The sequence below is a fragment of the Sus scrofa genome, chromosome 5 (assembly GCF_054392235.1).
Source record: "Sus scrofa isolate SSC_HxYL_T2T_F1_AM1 chromosome 5, Sscrofa_HxYL_maternal_Yorkshire_Landrace_v2.0, whole genome shotgun sequence".
NCBI classification, from domain to species: domain Eukaryota; kingdom Metazoa; phylum Chordata; class Mammalia; order Artiodactyla; family Suidae; genus Sus; species Sus scrofa.
This window is the reverse complement of record NC_139387.1, coordinates 42,296,365-42,316,307: the sequence shown is the minus strand read 5'-3', so window position 1 is coordinate 42,316,307 and position 19,943 is coordinate 42,296,365. Positions and strand designations below refer to the sequence as shown.

Genomic DNA, 19,943 nt, shown 5'->3' with positions numbered 1-19,943 from the left:
CTTAATGAACACTTAGGTTGCTTCCATATCTTGGCAGTTGTAAATAATGCTGCTGCTGTGAACATTTCAGTGCCTGTATCTTTTTGAATTAGTGTTTTGGAGTTTTTTCAGATATATACCCAGGAGTGGAATTGCTGAGTCATATGGTAGTTCAATTTTTAGTTTTTAAGAAATGTCTGTACCATTTTCCACAGTGCCTGCACCAATTTACATTTCTATCCACTGTATGAGGGTTCCCTTTTCCCCACATCCTTGCCAACACTCGTTATTTGTATTCTTTTTGATGATAGTGCTTCTGACATATGCGAAGTGATATCTCATTGTGGTTTTAATTTGCATTTCCCTGATAATTAGTGATGTGGAGCATCTTTTCATGTCCTGTTGTTCATCTATATTTTCTCTTTGGAAAAATGTTTATTAGCTTCTGCCCATTTTTTAATCAGATTGTTTATTTATTTTTGACGTTGAGTTGTAGGAATTGTTTATATATGTTAGATATTAATCCCTTACTAGTCATATCATTTGCAAATATTTTCTCCCACTTGTTAGGTTGTCTTTTCATTTTGTCAAAGGTTTCCTTTGCTCTGCAAAAGTTTTAAGTTTAATTAGTTCCCAATTTTTTATTTTTGCTTTTATTTCCTTTACTTTAGTGGGCAGATACAAAAAAATATTCCTGTGATTTATGTCCAAAAGTGTTCTGCCTATGTTTTTCTCTGGGAGTTTTTTTTTTTTTTTTTGTCTTTTGTCTTTTTGTCTTTTGTTGTTGTTGTTGTTGTTGTTGCTATTTCTTGGGCCGCTCCCGCGGCATATGGAAGTTCCCAGGCTAGGGGTCACATCGGAGCTGTAGCCACCGGCCTACGCCAGAGGCACAGCAACGCAGGATCCGAGCCACGTCTGCAACCTACACCACAGCTCACGGCAACACCGGATCGTTAACCCACTGAGCAAGGGCAGGGACCGAACCCGCAACCTCATGGTTCCTAATTGGATTCGTTAGCCACTGCGCCACGACGGGAACTCCTCTCTGGGAGTTTTATATTATCCAGTCTTACATATAGGTCTTGAATCCATTTTAAGTTTATTTTTGTGTATGGTATTAGAGGATGTTAGTTATTGAGTTCAGTTGTATTTATTTTAATGCTAACAGAAAAGATAAAATGATGAAACATAAAAATATACCACACTTTTCCCTTCTTTCTCTCAGCCTATTATACATACCTGGAGATTCTATTTGATTATTCATTTTGAGGTAGATTGACACAATACCTTCTATGTAGAACCTGGCCTTTGAGGACTTCTTTTCCATGGTCACTAATTGGAAAAAAGAAAGAGAGAAAGTCTTTGGCACTCTGTGTTGCTAAATATGGATGCTGAGCTTATGGAGAAAAAATAACTAATCATTGGACCCACAAGCCAATATTTTAGCAGGATAGTCCCATCCTGAAACTGCCTGGGGTGATATATCAGTTCTGTGAATTCAATCAACATGATACATCTTGTCTGGAAAGCTTTCTAACATTTTAATTAGTATTTATCATGTCTCTTTTGTTCTCATTTAATGCTTGCAGGAGTTTGTGATCTTATCACAGTGGAAAAGAAAGATGGCAGTATGATTTTCTTTTCCAACTCCCTAGTAAGACACAAGCTTCATTAACAGAATGAATGGAAGCTAATATTGAAAACGTTTGGACCTATAAACCAATTCAATTAGCTTCTGTAAATTTGGATTTTTTGCTTCAATATTCATACTATACTTTTTAATTTCTGTTATTTCCTTTTTTCATATCATTTTTATCCCCACTAGAATGTAGTCTGCCTTATTATTTTGTTCATTTATTCATTCTTTTATTAATTTTTCCATCCTTCCATTCATTCAGCCAGCAATACTAAATACTAACTTCTCTGCCAAAAGCAGGAGATACAAAAATGAATATGACATTATTCCAGTTGTAGAATGATTCCCAGTTCAGTAATTGGGAAAAACAAATAAATCCTTCTTTTTTTCCTCCATTTATTTACTTTTTAATTTCTTTTCCTTAATGTTATGCAATCCTCATATGTACCCATTTCAGTTTAACTCAGTGAATCAGAAACAAGAGAAGACATTTTCCGTATCCAAAGCTCTTAGATTTAAGTTAATATAAAGTGTACAAATTCCTTGCTAAGGAAACCAAATGTGGCCTCTGGATAATTCTAGATCTTCAAGGTTTCTGAGGTCACTCTTTCATTTGATACTAAAACTAAGTTCCTGGTAAACTGAGATTCTATTCTTCATTCCATGGGAAGCTCTGTCTCTCAGTATCTCAAGGACTTTCATGGGTCTGTATTTCTGCCGATTCCCTTTTAGTCCTATTTGTTCCTCCCCTATGTTTTTGAATCTCACTGTATACCTTGCTTCCATAGTGACCACTCCCCTCCTTTGTGCTGTCATGGTCCTATGTCTTCTTTACCCAAAGCACCTTCAACACCAAGTTGTTTTGTACAACCATCTTTCCTGAAGGCATAACAGAGCAAGCATCATGCTAAAATTTAATATTTTCCATTAGTCTTCCAAAGTCCTGCTACTGTACCTGTGGAGGGATTTCTCAGTTGTTTGTTCTCACATTATAAGCCTTTCCTCCTTCTCTTTAGAGAATCATTTCCATTTCCTTTTCTTTAGAATTCAACTTCCTTCCAGCATTCTCCCTTTCAGGCTGACGAGGCCAACTTGCAGTTTCCTAACATATTATGCAGCATACTTCAGTTCTTACTTACAACTCTTTTTTTTTTCTAGAGTGTACGTGGTGTCATTAGCCTTTATAAATAAAAATTGCCTATCTAGCTTCTTTTTTAAAGCGAAAGAACCATCTACTCCTAACATGAATGTTGTATCTTTCCAAGAATATCAAAGTTTGTTGTCATTTTTATACTCTTTTGTGGTTTCCTAATATAGTATTATTGCATTTTAGCAGATTTATAAAGTCCTTAAAAGCTAAAGCAATACTGAGTTATAAAGATTATAATAAGAATAATACAAATACAAACATAATCATGTTTCTTTAAATAATGCTAATAAAAATACTGTTAAATGCAAGTTCCAAATAACATTAAAAGACAACTTTTGGCTTCTAGAGTTTCGTGTCTTAGAATTGTGTGTATTAGAAACTGTTTAGTTGCTTTATTTACTCATAGGTGTTTGTGTAGAAGCCAGAATTATGTCATAGCATACGTACTGATACACACACACACACACACACACACACACACACACACACAGGCTCTAAACATTTATTACACAGGAAGTAATGAACTATTCTTATCATGGTTTAGAAGGATTCTATTAAGAGTCTACAAATGCTAATAATTTAAAAACTGTTCCAATTAATTTAGTAATGAATTACCAATCTGGTATTATAAGTCTGTTGAAAAAACACTGGAACAGTGGTTTCAAACTTTACTATGCATAGTAATAACCTAGGAAGCTTGTTAAATGCAAATTCCATCTCCTCAAAAAAGAGAATTTATATCTGTCTTATGTGCAGGTAAGGAATTCTCTCTTGTATAAGCTCTCCAGGTGTGTTCTAATGAATGGGAGCAAACCCCTTTTCTGAATTGATGGGTGGGTTATTTGAATAATTTCAAAATATAAAATGATTCATGTTAGTTAAATCTCAGCAACCAGAATGGTATCTTAAAGCTTTTTGCTCTTTTTCTGACAACATAATAACTTGTTTAATGAACATAAAGATCAGGCTTTTGTAATTCTTATTGAGGTAATAATTATATTTTTAAAGTATACTAAAACATATATAATAATGTTATAATATTTTCATAAGGTTTTAAGTTAAAAACCACCTTAATATATGTCTTTTATTTTCACTTCATCCCAGATGGTAGAGAAGGGCTGGTGCAATAATTTAAGACAAGTGAATTCTATAGGTTTCCCAATAGAAGGACAATCCAAAGGGGCTCTACCAGCAATCATACTGCTCTAAAATCACCTTACAGCCTCATTTTAAATTTAAAATCTAGGTGATATTTTTGGTTGATTTAAAGCCCTTCAGAAAAAGAGGTTAACCTTTAAAAAGTGAGGATTTCTGGGCTAATTTGGGATTTGTTCATAACAATTTGTGCAAAAGATCCAGATCTGGAAAACCTGCTGTTCCTTTGGTGTTACAGTCAAGGCACCACTTGAGAAAGTCCAGACTTTTTTGTTAAAGCTTCCCCACTGTGTGATACACATCTCCCCTTTCTAGCCAGCCAGCCTCCACTTGTCCTTCAACTTTCAGCCTATTTATTATTTTGTCAGACATTTCTGTGATCTCTCAGACTAAATAAAGTCAAGCCATTTTTTCATTCATTACATTTATTATAATTGTAATGATATCATTTTTATGGGGTTAATTATTTAATGTCTGTATTCCTAATAGATTATAAGTTCTTCGAGGGCAAGCAGGGATTGTGTTTTGTTAACTACTGTCAAATTAAGACCCTAGCCCTGTGACCTGGCATAGAGAGACCCCTAATATATACTTGTTGAACTCATGGGTGAACAGTAGGAAATGTCTGACTGGAAAAGATTCCAATGTTTTCTCTTGACAAGCCTCAGAGTATACTAGAGAACTGTCTTTGTTGTATAGGAGGTACACTGGCAAGCCAGGGTTGATTTTGAAATAGTAATGTTGGGAGGTCCTGCTCGATTCACTGTAGGAGTGCAGGTGGAGAGAGTTTGAGACTGCAAAGTTAGCTGGAAAAAATGCTGACTCAGAAACACTAGAAGCAATAAATAAAATTGCAGTTTTACTTTAACTGCTTTATACTATCTGACTGCCTCAGAGATAGAATTTGACCACTAAAACTTTGGATGTTTAGCCTGAAATTTTGGAGACCAGATGGGGATGGTGGAGCATGTGAGGAGTGGCTGTGGGGAGTCAGTATGTACAAAATGACAAAAAAAGACTGTGGGGGTAATCGGAAGCCCGACATTCACATCTAGGTAATTGATTCTTTCTCCAAAAGATGTCATCTTTCAATGTATCTGTAGGGCCCTGCTGATCTTAAGTGTTAGAGCAATAGTTGATTTTAAAAGAACTGATATTTATTTGTACAAAGGGAAAGCTGAATGGAAAAAACATGGCTTTATCTCCCAATATGTCTGAGAAAGACTGTAGTCAAATTATAATGTCAAAACCAAGGGAAATTTGGAAGATATGCATGGAAAACTAAGTCAAAGCCATGAAAATGACATTCCTTATTTAATACTATATGAATGATGTACTAACTGGCACCTTGCATAGAAACAAGTCCATAATATGGCTACCCCAGCTTAATTGCTGTTTTAATTGAGGTATAGCTGATTACAATATTATATAAGGCTCAGATGTACAAAATAGTAATTCATGATTTTAGAGGTTATATTCCATTTATAGTTATTATAAAATATTGGGTAATATTCCCTACATTGTGCTATGTATACTTGCAGCTTACTTATATGTATAATTTGTACCTCATAATACCCTACTGCTATATCATCCTTTTCCCCTAGGATGGTTCTCTAAGGTAGATAATCTCAGTCCTAAGATTTTTTTTAGTCTTTTTGTACATCTCATACATATTTCGTGAGATTTGCATATCTCTTACACTGATACTCGACCAGAGAAAAAAGGAGGTGGTTTCAATCTCTTCCTGAATCTTAGATCTTCTCAGTGGCATGGTTGAGAAGCATGGGAAGAGCTTTGGGTTTCAGATATGCCTTATTATTTCTAAATAAGGGCCTCCCTCCTTTTGACTGATGACCTCTACCTTCTGAATAATAACTCCTTTGTTTAGATATTCAAGGCCCAGTCTTTTGGTGTTTATTAAGCATGCTCAATCTGAGAGCATTCTCAGAGAGCCCCGGAAATCTGCCAGCTTCTTTGAAAACCTCTGGTGCTGACAAATGGAAGTAGTGCCATTTGTTAAAACAACTGGGTTTCAAGTTTTCAGATCTTTAATATTAAGAAGTATGCGATCCCAAGATAAATGTTTCAATGTATTTGTATTTTACATTTGAGAGTTTGGTAGTTGTGAGTGCAGAATCTGGGGGAAAACATACCAAGTTAATGTCTCAGGTCTATCACTTTGTATGACTCTGGAAAAATGACAACTCTCTGTGACTTTAAAAGTCAGTACAGTGTTGTTACGAATGTTGATGTAAGTTAATTATATAAACTGCTTTTAAGAGTTTCTGGTATTTGTAAGAACTATATAGTGAGAGCTTTTATTATTATTCTGTATTAGTAGGTATATGCCTTTATTTTTGACTGAAGAAATGTTGAATTAAAAAAAAAATCCCTGCCATTTCATAACACATTACTCTAACATTTGGAGTTATTTTTCAGGAGAGGAAGACAATTGCCTTTTTATTTGTTCTTAACTCTTTATCTCCAGTCTCAATGCCTACTCTTCCTCCCTAGATTTGCTTTTTTGGCCAAGACTTTGCTTTAAGTTGATGTAATTTAAATGGTAACAGAGCTCAAAGGTTTTTTTTTTTTCATGTTAATACTTCATGACAATCTGAACATTAGAGTTAGAAATCTACCGTTAAATGTAGGTGGCTTCCAAATTTCCATAAGTGTGGACTGCACCTTATATCAATGGTTGTAAATCTTGGTCTAATACTTGAAGATTTCTAGGATCATAAACAATACCTGGAGCCATTGTCTAAATTTAATTTTTTTCAGTCTGTTGCTCTTTTAACACTCTTCTGCAAGGATTTTCACACTCTTCACAGGTATGTTTTCTTATACAAAAGAGTCAAATTATTTTCCAACATAAAGCAACACTTTTTAATCTATATAAGCTGAATGCAGAACTTAAGACACATTAGCTCTGCAACTCTAATAAATGTTACTTGTGTATGTCCTCTGATACTTGAGTAATATCCCAAGTGAAATCTCCCAACATTGTTCATTCTTTTTCATCTACAGGGATTGATGCTCTTAGATTTGAATTGAAATATATTCGGATTATTCTATATTTCTTTTTTATTTCTTTTTTTTCCCTCCACAGTTTATTGCTTTTGCTTCATTATTCTTCATTCTGGTTTCAATCACAACCTTTTGCCTGGAGACACATGAAGCTTTCAATATTGTTAAAAACAAGACAGAACCAGTCATCAATGGCACAAGCGTTGTTCTACAGTATGAAATTGAAACGGATCCTGCCTTGACGTACATAGAAGGAGTGTGTGTGGTGTGGTTTACTTTTGAATTTTTAGTCCGCATTGTTTTTTCCCCCAATAAACTTGAATTCATCAAAAATCTCTTGAACATCATTGACTTTGTGGCCATCCTACCCTTCTACTTAGAGGTGGGACTCAGTGGGCTGTCATCCAAAGCTGCTAAAGATGTACTTGGCTTCCTCAGGGTGGTCAGGTTTGTGAGGATCCTGAGAATCTTCAAGCTAACCCGTCATTTTGTAGGTCTGAGGGTGCTTGGACACACTCTTCGAGCTAGTACTAATGAATTCTTGCTGCTGATAATCTTCCTGGCTCTAGGAGTTTTGATATTTGCTACGATGATCTACTACGCGGAGAGAGTGGGAGCGCAACCCAATGACCCTTCAGCTAGTGAACACACGCAGTTCAAAAACATTCCTATTGGGTTCTGGTGGGCCGTAGTGACCATGACTACCTTGGGCTATGGAGATATGTATCCCCAAACATGGTCAGGGATGCTGGTGGGTGCCCTGTGTGCTCTGGCTGGAGTGTTGACAATAGCCATGCCAGTTCCTGTCATTGTCAACAATTTCGGGATGTACTACTCCTTGGCAATGGCGAAGCAGAAACTTCCAAGAAAAAGAAAGAAGCACATCCCTCCTGCCCCTCAAGCAAGCTCGCCTACTTTTTGCAAGACAGAATTAAATATGGCCTGCAATAGCACACAGGGTGACACTTGCCTGGGCAAAGACAATCGGCTTCTGGAACATAACAGATCAGGTAAGGCACGGATTCAAATGCATGCCATTAAATACTTTATAGACCAGTATGTCCCTGAGGTAGAAGTCAGTCATCTTCATTTTCTGCAAATGTTCATAAGTTTTCAGTTCTACCCCTTCACAAAACATGTTTGTGTCAGGCTTGTAGATAGTGAGATTGTAGCTTTACTAAATGAAGTCCAAGTAGAAGTCTGCATAGCTGGTCTATAGAGTTTTCCTGCTTTAGTGGGAATGCCTTTTGCTGATGGTGCCAATGTTTTCTTTTGCCTGTTTGTTGCTTTTGTGCCAATGTTTCTTTGTTTCCCTGCACGATGTGATGGTATGATATTGGACATTTTCCATCCTTCATCCTCAAAATGTTGATCTCCATATCATTTGGCTTGGTGTGTTTGTCTCAGTTTTATCTCTGCCACATGGGGCCATGCATTTTAACCTAATTCACAAGAAGAAGTTACATAAGAAGAATGGATGTTTACATTTCAAAAGCCTAAGCCCCAAAGAAGTGATATGTAAGAAAGCCCTTTTGAAAGTAAATGTCTTCCTCAGTAATATTATGGAGAGTTGATTAAGTTTTCATTATTCTTAAATTAGGGATTTGGTAAGGTGCTAATTAACTAAATGTTATTCAGGGGATAGATGATCTGCTTTAGCTAGTCAATGACAAAGTAGTTGAATTTCTCTGTGGATTTCCTTATTTTACACACTCTGCATTGGGCTCTGTTCCCTCTAAGAACTGATTTTTGGATGATTTACTGTTTGAAATTTGCAGAATTCCTACTCCTCTTCATTGCCATAGCTAATCTAGTGTTGACTGACTGTAAATTAACATACGTTTTGCCAAACTGGTAGTCAGTAGTGTCATCTCTGGGCCATTAATTCTTGTACAGATGAAATATTTTGTAGATTTTACAATTTAATTAGCTTTTTGCCCATTATGAAATGTTAAGACGTATGCTTTCCCTGTAACTTAGGTTTAATCTTTTTCTCATAGAAAGATGACATGTGACAATACCATGTGAATAATTTTGCATAATTTAGACATACACCCATTTAACAAAGCAAGCAAGCAAACAAACAAAAAACGCACGTGACATGTTCACAGATTCTCTCCTTAGCTTCCAGAAGTTATTATGGGGGAAATGTGACAAAAAGTGGCTGGAACTGAACTGTTTTATCAAACACTTTATTCACAGTCCTTATGTTTATTTAGTGGATTGTTTTGCAAATCCTGTCAATATGAATCTGAGACCTATTATGCTAGGAACGTCTTCATGCAAGATGGATTTTAGTTGTTGTTGATGCTCTCATTAGACTTCTCTCAGGTGTCTTATGAAGGGCGTAGAAAAGGAGGACACACTCTCAGCTTGGGTAAACATTGTTATAAGCTAGTACCTAGGCTGATAGGATGTGAAAGTCTTTGGCATGCATAGCAGAGTAAACAGTTGTTTCAAGGGCATTTGGAGAATTTGATTTTGTTCCATTGTTTTTCTCAAAAGTATTATATCATTTCAAACTAGAGAAGCTGCACATAAAGTTTGTGAGCTGTGGAATTATTTTGATTCCAATTTGGGGGGAAAAACCACTTTCAGAAAATAATAAAAGCATGTGTCTTAAAGAACTGCAAAGACAAATATTTACTTAGGAGGAGTTTTTCCTTCAGTAGGTTTCATTTTTAAAGATGTTTATTCACAGTAACTAGAAAAATATGTCAAAAATTGAAAGATATTAATTGGTGTGCTACTTCATTATCACACTTATTTTGAATTCCTATCCGTTTTTTTTAAAAAGTCAATGTCCTATTAGACAAAATCCAAAATGAAATTAAAATTTCCCGAAGAACATTTCTCTCCTTTCAATACATTTCCATTTTCCTCCATGTAAATTTTTGTAATGAGTGATACAAATTCTTTTTCTTATCATGATGTGATGACTGTGTTTTGTATATCAAGTGACTGTACTATGGACATTTGGCGTAAACTCTTTGTACTGTCTCATTTCCTCATCCATCACTGTCTGTCAATGGGCATGGTGCTGTGACCAGTGTTATCAGGTGACGACAGTACAGGAAGTGAGCCGCCATTATCACCCCCAGAAAGGCTCCCCATCAGACGCTCTAGTACCAGAGACAAAAACAGAAGAGGGGAAACATGTTTCCTACTGACGACAGGTGATTACACGTGTGCTTCTGATGGAGGGATCAGGAAAGGTAGGCATGCATTTAATCAGATCCTAACAGGTGACTTAGCAATTCAATGCTCAAATACATGGAGTGATGTAAACTCTCTTTCACCATTTTCTAGGAACAGTTGTGCGTCATAGTGTTCTTTTCCTCTTCTCATCATATCTTCTCTCATTATAAGCATTTTAAAATAGATATCATAACAGCCTACTTGATTGTCATATCTGAAAGACATTTCACCCTTCATTCTTTTTTTTTAATTTTCTAGCTTTTCATTTGTCTATGGGCAGAATTGTAATGAAGCATTAAAAAATTAAGCCACTCATCTAATTATTTTAATATAATGTACGTTGCAGTCTCTAAAAGTTATGTTTTTTTCATATAATGAAACTTACTAATTGATTCTTTGCATATGTTTGGTAAGTAACTGATAATTATAAAATAATAATAAAGTCTTTTTTCCAAAGTAAAGCATTAAACATACTCTAATTGTCTCTTATCCAGTATTTGGGCAATTTTCCCCAGTGAATTACCTGAATGTCAGAAGGTTGCTAAGGTACAGGAGCCTCAGCCATACAGAACAGTATATCCAATCATTCAAAAGGCTACTTATGTACTTGCAAAATGAACTTACAGAATTTCTCTTAAGAACAGTACTAATTTTAAGTGTATTTTAAAAATTGACACTGAATAGTGCCTGGCACACAGAAGATACTTAATAAATATTTGTCCACTGAATAAATTGTATTGGGCAAGCAACTTAGTTAAGGAATAGAACAGAGTACTGAAGCTGCATTCCATCAAGTGGTTTCATTTTCCTAAACTGCGCCACTGTCTATGATTATTCCTCAGGTGCTGTATTTTGTTTGGGTTTTAGTAAACTTTACTGACCAGACCATACAACTGTACCATTTTTCTCTTCCTCAAGAAATAGTTTTGTGACACTTATAATCCACTTTTGCCAAAGTGCTGGTATGCTCTTAGATAACCTCCTACTTTGATAATCTAGTTGCTTTAGTGCCGGGTTTATTTTTCTCTCTTTATTGGCAGAATAGAGAAAGAACTGCATATGAGAATTTCTTATGCAGTTGATTGAATTTGAATGAAGAGCCACTCCAAAACTTTCCTATTAGTTTGACTGTATTTTTAAAATAGTGTGGTTATTTGCTATTCATTGCAGTTTCTCCCTATTGAATATGTTACCATTTTAAGCCTAAATATTTATTTGTGGTGCCCACTTTTTTTTGAAATAGCTCATTATCCATGTTATGCTTCTCTTCCATTTTTTCTGAGCATTTTATTTTATTTTGTTCTTTCTTTATACCTGTGAGTCTCAAAAGAGAAGACAAAAGATTTTTCTTTTGTTTTTCTACTATGTAGTATTTTAAATACTTCTTTATTCCAAGTGCTTTCATTCTCTGCATCTATCTCTTGCATCAAAATGTATTTCAATTGTCTTAATAGGTTTATTTCATTGTTTGATATTTTACATTTAAATATCATGTTACAGCAGTCTTTAAATATTCCATAAAGGTAGTTAATATCCTGCATAGTACATAGAGAAAAATATATGTACATATATGAAATAATAATTAATAATTTCATATACAGAACATATTTTACATGCATTGTAATCTTAATTCATTATATATGTATATACATATATATGCATGTATGTATATATGTACATTTATGTAATATATGGTTAGATTTATGTACATTTTGAGCATCAATTAATAAAGTGTCATATGCAATATTTATACTAAGGTTACGTGTTTAAGAATCTAGCTAGAATTTTTTTCTACCATGTTAGACAATATTTTGAATTTTAAACTGTCAAAGGGGATCACATATGAAGAGAGATTTTGCAAATTATAGAGCACTATATAAGTATAGAATTTTCTGTAAAATGGCAAAGTTTCATGAGCAAAGCAATTAATAAGATATGCAATTTATATGAGGAAATTATATGCACAATCTTTCTTTACAAATACAAATTCTATCAGTGAAAAACATCTCTGAAAACTCAACTCTAAGCTTTTTTTTCTTTGTCGTTCCTCACCATGATCAGCTTCTTTTTCATTCTTGCTTAATTCTTTGGCAGATTTGTGTTTTTTCACCCTAGGTCTGGTGACATTTCTGGCCTATTTAACTTAATCTTCTCAGTGTCTTATCTTGTCATATCTATCAGAAATTCATTCATTTCTTCTATTTCCTTCTTCTATTTCCTTCATATAGATTATAGATGTTTCCTATTATTCCAGCCCAGATATTTATTTCCTATATAATTTCTTCCTTACCTTTCAAATTTGGTCTCTATACTAACCTGGTTTTAGAGTTATAAAAAGTGTCCCCTATGTAGATGAAAAAAAAAAAAGACTGGATTCCCATTGGATTATTTTCCCATCAAAAAATATAAATGTAGCTGGACATACATTAAGAAAATGTATGGATTCCTTAAAAGAGTGAACTCCCAAAACTTAGAACCTGTGTTTTTATTTATACAATATTTTTAGGAAATCATATAGCATGAACACAAACATACCCATTAATAGTACATGAATAGGCAGTTTCAGTATTGCCCAAAACAAATACATGCTTTTAAAAGCTTTTTTTTCTAGTTTTTAATTCTTTTCTAATCATCAAAATAATGCAATGTTCATTATTTGAGACAAATTCTGAAATATGGAAAAGAAGCAAAAAACAAAAACACCCTGATAGTCTCACTATCCTGAAACACTATTAACCTTGTTTGTGTGTGTGTGTGTGTGTGTGTGTGTGTGTATCTATTTAGGGCTGCACCCATGGCATATGGAAGTTCCCAGGCTAGGGGCTGAATCGGAGCTACAGTTGCCAGCCTATGCCACAGCCACACATGCTTTTAAAAGCTTAATAAAATGTATATCATGTATTTAAATGTTCAAATTAGATTAAATATTCTTTATTCTCATGAATTATATTTTAAGTCACTCTACTCATTAAAAATTTGATCAGGAGTTCCCATCATGGCACAGTGGAAATGAATCTGACTAGGAACCATTAGGTTGTGGGTTAGATCCCTGGCCTTGCTCAGTGGGTTAAGGATCCGGCGTTGCCTATGAGCTGTGGTGTAGGTTGCAGACACAGCTCAGATCTGGTGTTGCTGTGGCTCTGGCATAGGCCAGTGGCAACAGCTCCAATTAGACCTCTCGCCTAGGAACCTCTATGTGCCATGCGTGAGGCCCTGAAAAGACAAAAAGACAAAAAAAAAAAGTTTCATCAGCAAAATTTTATCAAATTTTTAATCATAAATTAACCAGCAGAATAAAGGAAAATATATTTTTTGAATAACATAATTTTACTGAAATACTTGTTATTAAATTATACAGAAAGCCTTCTCAAATGAATACTAAAATTTATATTAAAAAGGATCTACAAACAGAATGAATAATATTTATGTTAATAACTGTATTTCAGGGAGTTCCCATTATGACACAGTGGAAATGAATCCAACTAGTATCCATGAGGATGCCTGTTTGATCCCTGGCCTCACTCAGTGGGTCGGGGATCTGGCGTTGCTGTGAAATGTGGTGTAGGTCGCAGATGCAGCTTGGATCCCATGTTGCTGTGGCTGTGGTGGAGGCTGGCAGCTGTAGCTCTGATTAGACCTCTAGCCTGAGAACTTGCACATGCCATGGGTGCAGCCCTAAAAACCAAAAAAAAGAAAGAAAAAAAAGAAAAAGAAAAGAAAGAAAGAAAGAACTAAATGAATTTCACAAAAGTAACTAAACATTTAGAATGGCGATTAAGAATTAAACATAATTAGCATGATTAATATAAATTGTCGAACAGATTTTTACCTTTAGGAGGTCTTATAGGAAACATAGATAGCAGTTGTAGGGAACAAGATGTAAATTTCATAAGGATGATTTATATGTATTAACAATCTCTTTGGTTCATGCATATTCACTAGTTTGCTTCTAATCAGAACCAATCAATGTTTATAGTCTACATTTTTAGGTTATACTAAAAATCCACATCAGTTTGGATAAATTATTCTTTCTATAGTTTTCAAAGTTGTATATCCAACTGCATTATAGGAGAGCAATGATAACCAGCCCTCTGGATACCTGAAGGTCTCTAAGTAAGAATAAATGACCTGTAATTTCTTTTTAATTATTTATAACATTCTCCCATTAACTATTCCATCATCCACCAGAGTAGAATGAAGTATATGCCACCTCTCATGCTCTTATAGCTCAAAATACTAGCAAAAACATGTTGTTATGTAATTCTTTCATTCGCAGTAATTATGTCTGAGAGAACTTTCCATCTACAAAATATCAAAGAAGATATCTAATCTGCTGAAAGTTTGTGTGTGTGTGTGTATGTAGGGAGGGGGTTCCTATTAGTTCAGCCTTATCCCACTGTAGAGTTTTATTGCAGTCTATTTCCACATCAGCCTTGAGTGCTCACAAATTGCATGATCACTAGTCACTTAAATCACTTCTCCTCTTCTAGTGAAAGGAGAAGAAGTAGCATTAGCTTCTTCCCTAGAAATTTCATGAAAATATAGAATTCAAGGAAGAAAGAGCTAGGAGGAACATGAGGACACACAAAGACCCATTTTCTTTTTTAAACAGTTATCAAGTACACTGTGGGCAAATCAGGGCCCAAGGAGTGTGTTATAGGCTAAGGGAGATAAGAAGTTCTGGAATTGTATCTACTTGCTCAGCTTTACCTGCACACAACAGAGCATTTTGTTTTCCTGATATGTAGTGCTTTTTCAGTAGAGCTGTCAGAACATTTATTTGCTAAGCCATATGACTACATTTTCAGTCCTGTTTTGAAGACAGTTTCACTTCTAACTTTATACTAGGTACTTCCCACCTCATTTAGCTGCCTCTAATCTCTTCTAATTAAAAATACTACAATGTACGAGTCCTTCCAAAAGTGAGCTTGATAGGGTAGTGAGCTTGATAGAGTGTTGCTTGAGTAGCTAAGGCAAACCAATGGGTCAAAGCTTATGGGAAGGATCTTTCATTCTGTTAAGTCCAGGACTGTCATAAACAAAAGACTAATGCAAGATAATAGAAAGAAAAAGCGCATTAAGATCAAGCTTCTCTCAATTCCTGGTAGGGAAAAGTAAGCTGAAAATGTACAATAAAAATCTGACTTTAATTTACTGAAATTATAACTTGATTTATACATTGATTTCTTTTTACTTTTTTTTTTAATCCAAAGGATTAGAAATGTTCATTCATTCTACATCATCTAGATAATGGTATAGCCATTATTTAGAAATCATCCATTTAATTTCATAAAGCTGGGAGATTGAATATCCCTGAAAAAAAGTTGTCCACTTAAAGTTAAGCATGCTTTATCAGATTAGTAAGTAATAAATAATGAGATAATAGCTCATTTATTTTTTTTCAGGAACATGGTTTGAAATTTAAAAATACTAGCCAAATTTATATCTTACTTAAGTTGCTTTGCCTAATCCTTAAAAGATTCTGATATTGTATATGCCAAAGTTACATCAATACAAACCATAATTTGGGAAAGGATAGATTTTGAAGTATTGCAACAGTAATTTGTGATAGCTGGTTTAATCTTTTGGGAATTGCAGCTAGATTTAGCTATATTTTTTAGAGTTTTAAATTATCTCAAAATTGAATTCTTCGTAAACAAATTCTTCTCTGAGTTCAAAAATAGCTCTTTTGATTACCCTGTATGATATTGTTTGTCTGTGTCTATTTTCTGGTTGAATTCAACTGATGTCTGTGCATTTTTTCATAAAAGGATATGAAAAATCCCGAAGCTTAAACAACATAGCGGGCTTGGCAGGCAATGCTCTGAGACTCTCTCCAGTAACATCACCCTACAACTCTCCTTGTCCTCTGAGGCGCTCCCGATCTCCCATCCCATCTATCTTGTAAACCAAACTGTATCAGTCAACTAAATTGTCTTAATTCAAGTACTGTTTACTCCATAATGGAAATAAATGTAGATTTACTCCAGGCTCCATTAGTACAGTATAAATCTTGCATGATCCTACTATCCGAAGTCAGAAATGCCATTTGGGTAGCTAATGAATCTTATCCTTGCTTTAAAGATTATCTAAAGTAGTGCTACTACTTCTCCATATTAATTGCCCCAATTTATTGCTCCATATTATTGCTCCTTTCGCAATAAAATGATAGATAGGGTCAGATATTGGCCAGTACCCTAATACATAAACGTATCTTCAGGGAGATATATTTAAACCAGTGTGCTTCCAAATGCCAACCACTTCATGGGAACTTCATTTCTTGTGACTTTAAACCATTCTGAAGATATCTGGAATTCTATTTTGATTACACACGACATGACTGTGGTCAGCTCATTTGCATGGACCATCTTGTCTCCATCACCCGAAAGCAATGTCACGGAGTTCGGGACTGTGATGGCTTGGGATATGTGTACTTGCATCGAATCATCCTAATGATGTGAAAGCACTGGTCGACTGTTCTGCATGTTGAATTGTGGGGCAGGGAGGGCGAATTTCTCCTTGATATTTTTTTCCTTTATTCTTTGAAAGAAATATTTGTTTAAAATAGTTTAATTTCTTGATTGATTTACTTTTCTTCCAAAATGCTGTATTGGATTCTGAATGTCTCTGGTTGTTTGCACACAGATAACTGCAAAGAGGTTGTCATTACTGGTTACACGCAAGCCGAGGCCAGATCTCTTACTTAAAGGCTTGGGGAAGGCACAAAACATGAGAGAAAGGTAACTGCCAGCCAGGCTTGCATTGTTTAAATAGGAATTGCTACTTGGTACTAGAGTCATTATTATTTTTTTTAAATCCCAGAATTTGTCATCATTTTCAGAAACAGAGTGCCAAATATCACTCAAAGCTCTTGTCATTTTTTACCCCCTTTCTTTATTTTTATTTATTAATTTTTTTGCAAACAACAAAGAGCACTGTTGTTCACAGGAAGCTTTCTTGACCAGCCTTAAATTTCTGATGCACAGGATTAGATTTTCAGGCAGTGTTTAATCAGGTGCTTTGTCCTGTATGTTGTTCTGTCCGTCTGTCGTAGCTTCCTGTCTTAAATGTATATGCCATCTGTCTCCATGCAGCACAGAAATGCCTTGAGAAGGTGTTCATGATATTATTACTTCTCTCCTGTCCCTTGCCTTCTTTGCTACTTGGAACAAGTCTCTCTACTTTGTGTATAAATTATTGAGCCCCAGGGAGTTCCCGTTGTGGCGCAGTGGAAACAAATCCAACTAGTATCCATGAGGATGTGGGTTCAATCCCTGGCTTTGCTTAGTGGATCAGGGATCCCAAGTTGCCATGAGCGGTGGTGTAGGTCACAGACGCGGCTCAGACTCTGCGTTGCTGTGGCTGTGGTATAGGCCAGCAGCTATAGCTCCAATTCAACCCCTAGCCTGGGAACTTCCATATGCCATGTATTTGGCCCTAAAAAGCAAAAATAAAATAAAAAAATTATTGACGCCCCATAGACTACCTAAATTAAACAGTACTGTAAATCTTTTTGATAAGCAGGATATAAACAGCAATTTCACCATTGCATTTGGTTGCCTGCTGCAGTGTCAGTTTCTACTACTTAGCAACTAGAATTCATTACCACACTCCAGTGAAATCCCTCGGTGTCTTATTCAGTGCAAGTGGAAAAAACTCTGTTTAAACATCCCCACAAATGCAATAGCAATAGTGTATCTGGTGTGTGGGGCATGAGAGGGAAGGAAAATGCCATACTATAAATTGAGAGATAATCATATTTCTACACATTTAGGATCCTTGAGACTGCTAATTCCTAATGCTCATGTTTATTTTTAGAAAGACATTTGTCGTTTTTATGATTGGCCACCTAACATGTACTACTTTATATCCCTAAGTCCTAGAGCATGACCTGCATGTCAAGAGATCTTGTACAGCAATGTAATTACCCAGACGTAAACATCTTGATATTTAGAGATTCAGTGATGCTTTTGATAACACCACACATAGAAAGTTATAATTACATACAGCTTTTACGGTAAAGGAATTAATATACTGTCTGGTGCTGCTGTTATTGACTGCAGTGTTGTACAGAATTTATCATGGATTTTTGACTGCTGAAAAAGGGACAATGGAATTTAGCCATACCAAGGACTGTACTGGAAACAGACTTCTGCTGCTGAATGTGCCCTGTTGTGACCAGGTTGCACTTGGAAGAAATCCCGAGTCTTCATGAGGCATTTGAAGCTTATCAAAACTGTGGCTAGAACTCATTTGGTGCTCCCCATAGGAGTGGTCTGCTTACGGACTGGCCAGTGTCCATGAAACAACTGTAAATACCAACGTGTGTGCATGGGTCAACAGCTTTGGCCATCTCACCTCAAAGGAAGCCAAATTCATTATCAACATCTCTGGAGCTTCAAGTAAGGCCCATACCTCTGTGAATTACCCCTCATGGACCCGCAGTAGATTGTGCTGTGACTATTACAAAGCAGTAATATTGGTGTGGTATAGGTCTGTTTTAATTTCTCTTACTTCTCCTTTGTTGATTGAACCCATGAACATTGTATCATTTTTTAAATAAACCAATTATATTTTCAGCTTGTCATATTATGTTGTGAAATTTTCAGTGCCTATTTATTAAAACTGACCTATTTGTAAGTCCTACATTTAAGTTCTGAAAAAATGACTTAAAAACACTCACTAATATTATTCATAGTTTGTCTTTTGTCATTGTTACCTCAATTATAAATATTACAAAAAATAAAATTCTGGCAATGAGAGTATTTTTTTATTAAATGATCAAGGAACAATGTCGTTGTATAGTAGAATATTAATTGAATTATATCCTAAAATGTATATTTTGCATAAAAGAGATATTCTTCAATCACTTTTTTGTGAGTTTTGTGGTAAATGAAGCTTGTAATTGTCTTTAAAACTGTTGTAGTTGAAACTGTGTAAGAATTCTTCATCTTGCTTAATCAGTATTTCCAGAATCTATTAGTTCCCCTGGGATTCTGAATATAACCTATAATCTAATTATGAACCACTGTGTCGTGGACCTTTCATGAACATCTCAAGGTGCATGCACAACCTTGGTGATAGCCAATGGAAATGTAACTAACTGAAATGAAGAATAAAAGGCAAATAAGCTGGGGATAAATGTGAATCTTATCTGATTAAATTATTCATATTATTTTCTTGGCTCTTCTCTTTGTTTTGGAGTTTTCAATAGGCTTTACTATTTTTATGTGTCATAATACCAAACCATACACTCATACATAATAAAGAATTTGAGATGAAAGACCTTATAAACGTACATAAGCTCAAATTTTCATTCAAGTCTTAGGCATGTAGTCAGTATTTTCCTCTTCTAAGTGCTTTGCCTGCCCACATTTCCCTTATTTTTCTACCTATATTTCTGAGAGGGTAAAATTACTGATTATTATGCTGTTTCATTTTTGTATAGTGTTTTATGATTAATAATGAATTTTCACTTATACCTTCCAACTTAATCATCACAGCAGTTCTGGAGCTAAATATTTTTTGTTTTCACTTTATTAGTGGTACAGTGATGGATCACAGAGGCAAGACTGTTCACTTATATTTTTGTCACAGATAATTTCCCTTGCCATAGTTTCTTATGGTTTAAATATTTACTGAGCCTCTTGTAAATGCCTCATTTTCTAAAGATGGCTGCTGTCTCGCTTTTGGGTAATGAACCCCTATTTCAGCAGCACATAATATGTAGCTGGTATTCATTTATAGTGGGATTGTGTGTAAATGTACCCTGTAAATTGTATGACACCAATGGGAAAG

The 19,943-nt window shown here is 35.1% G+C and overlaps 1 protein-coding gene across 33 annotated transcripts in view; it reads left to right on the top strand.

Annotated features, from left to right (window-relative positions):
• Positions 1–19,320, top strand: part of KCNC2 (potassium voltage-gated channel subfamily C member 2) — a 199,755-nt gene extending 180,435 nt beyond the window's left edge. For 3 of the 33 annotated variants that reach the window (XR_014845403.1, XM_085025058.1, XM_085025056.1), the window contains 4 exons: positions 7,030–7,957; positions 9,998–10,162; positions 16,791–16,885; positions 18,209–19,320. Coding sequence is in view for 25 of the 33 variants with exons in the window: in XM_085025058.1 (XP_084881184.1) it covers positions 7,030–7,957; positions 9,998–10,162; positions 16,791–16,852 (1,155 nt within the window). In the remaining 8 variants the exon portion in view is untranslated. Of the gene's footprint in view, positions 1–7,029; positions 7,958–8,354; positions 8,466–9,997; positions 10,163–15,916 lie in introns of all 33 variants that reach the window. The other 30 variants (XR_014845402.1, XM_085025055.1, XM_021092015.2 and 27 more) reach the window with 20 other exon arrangements.
• Positions 19,321–19,943: the final 623 nt, after the last annotated feature.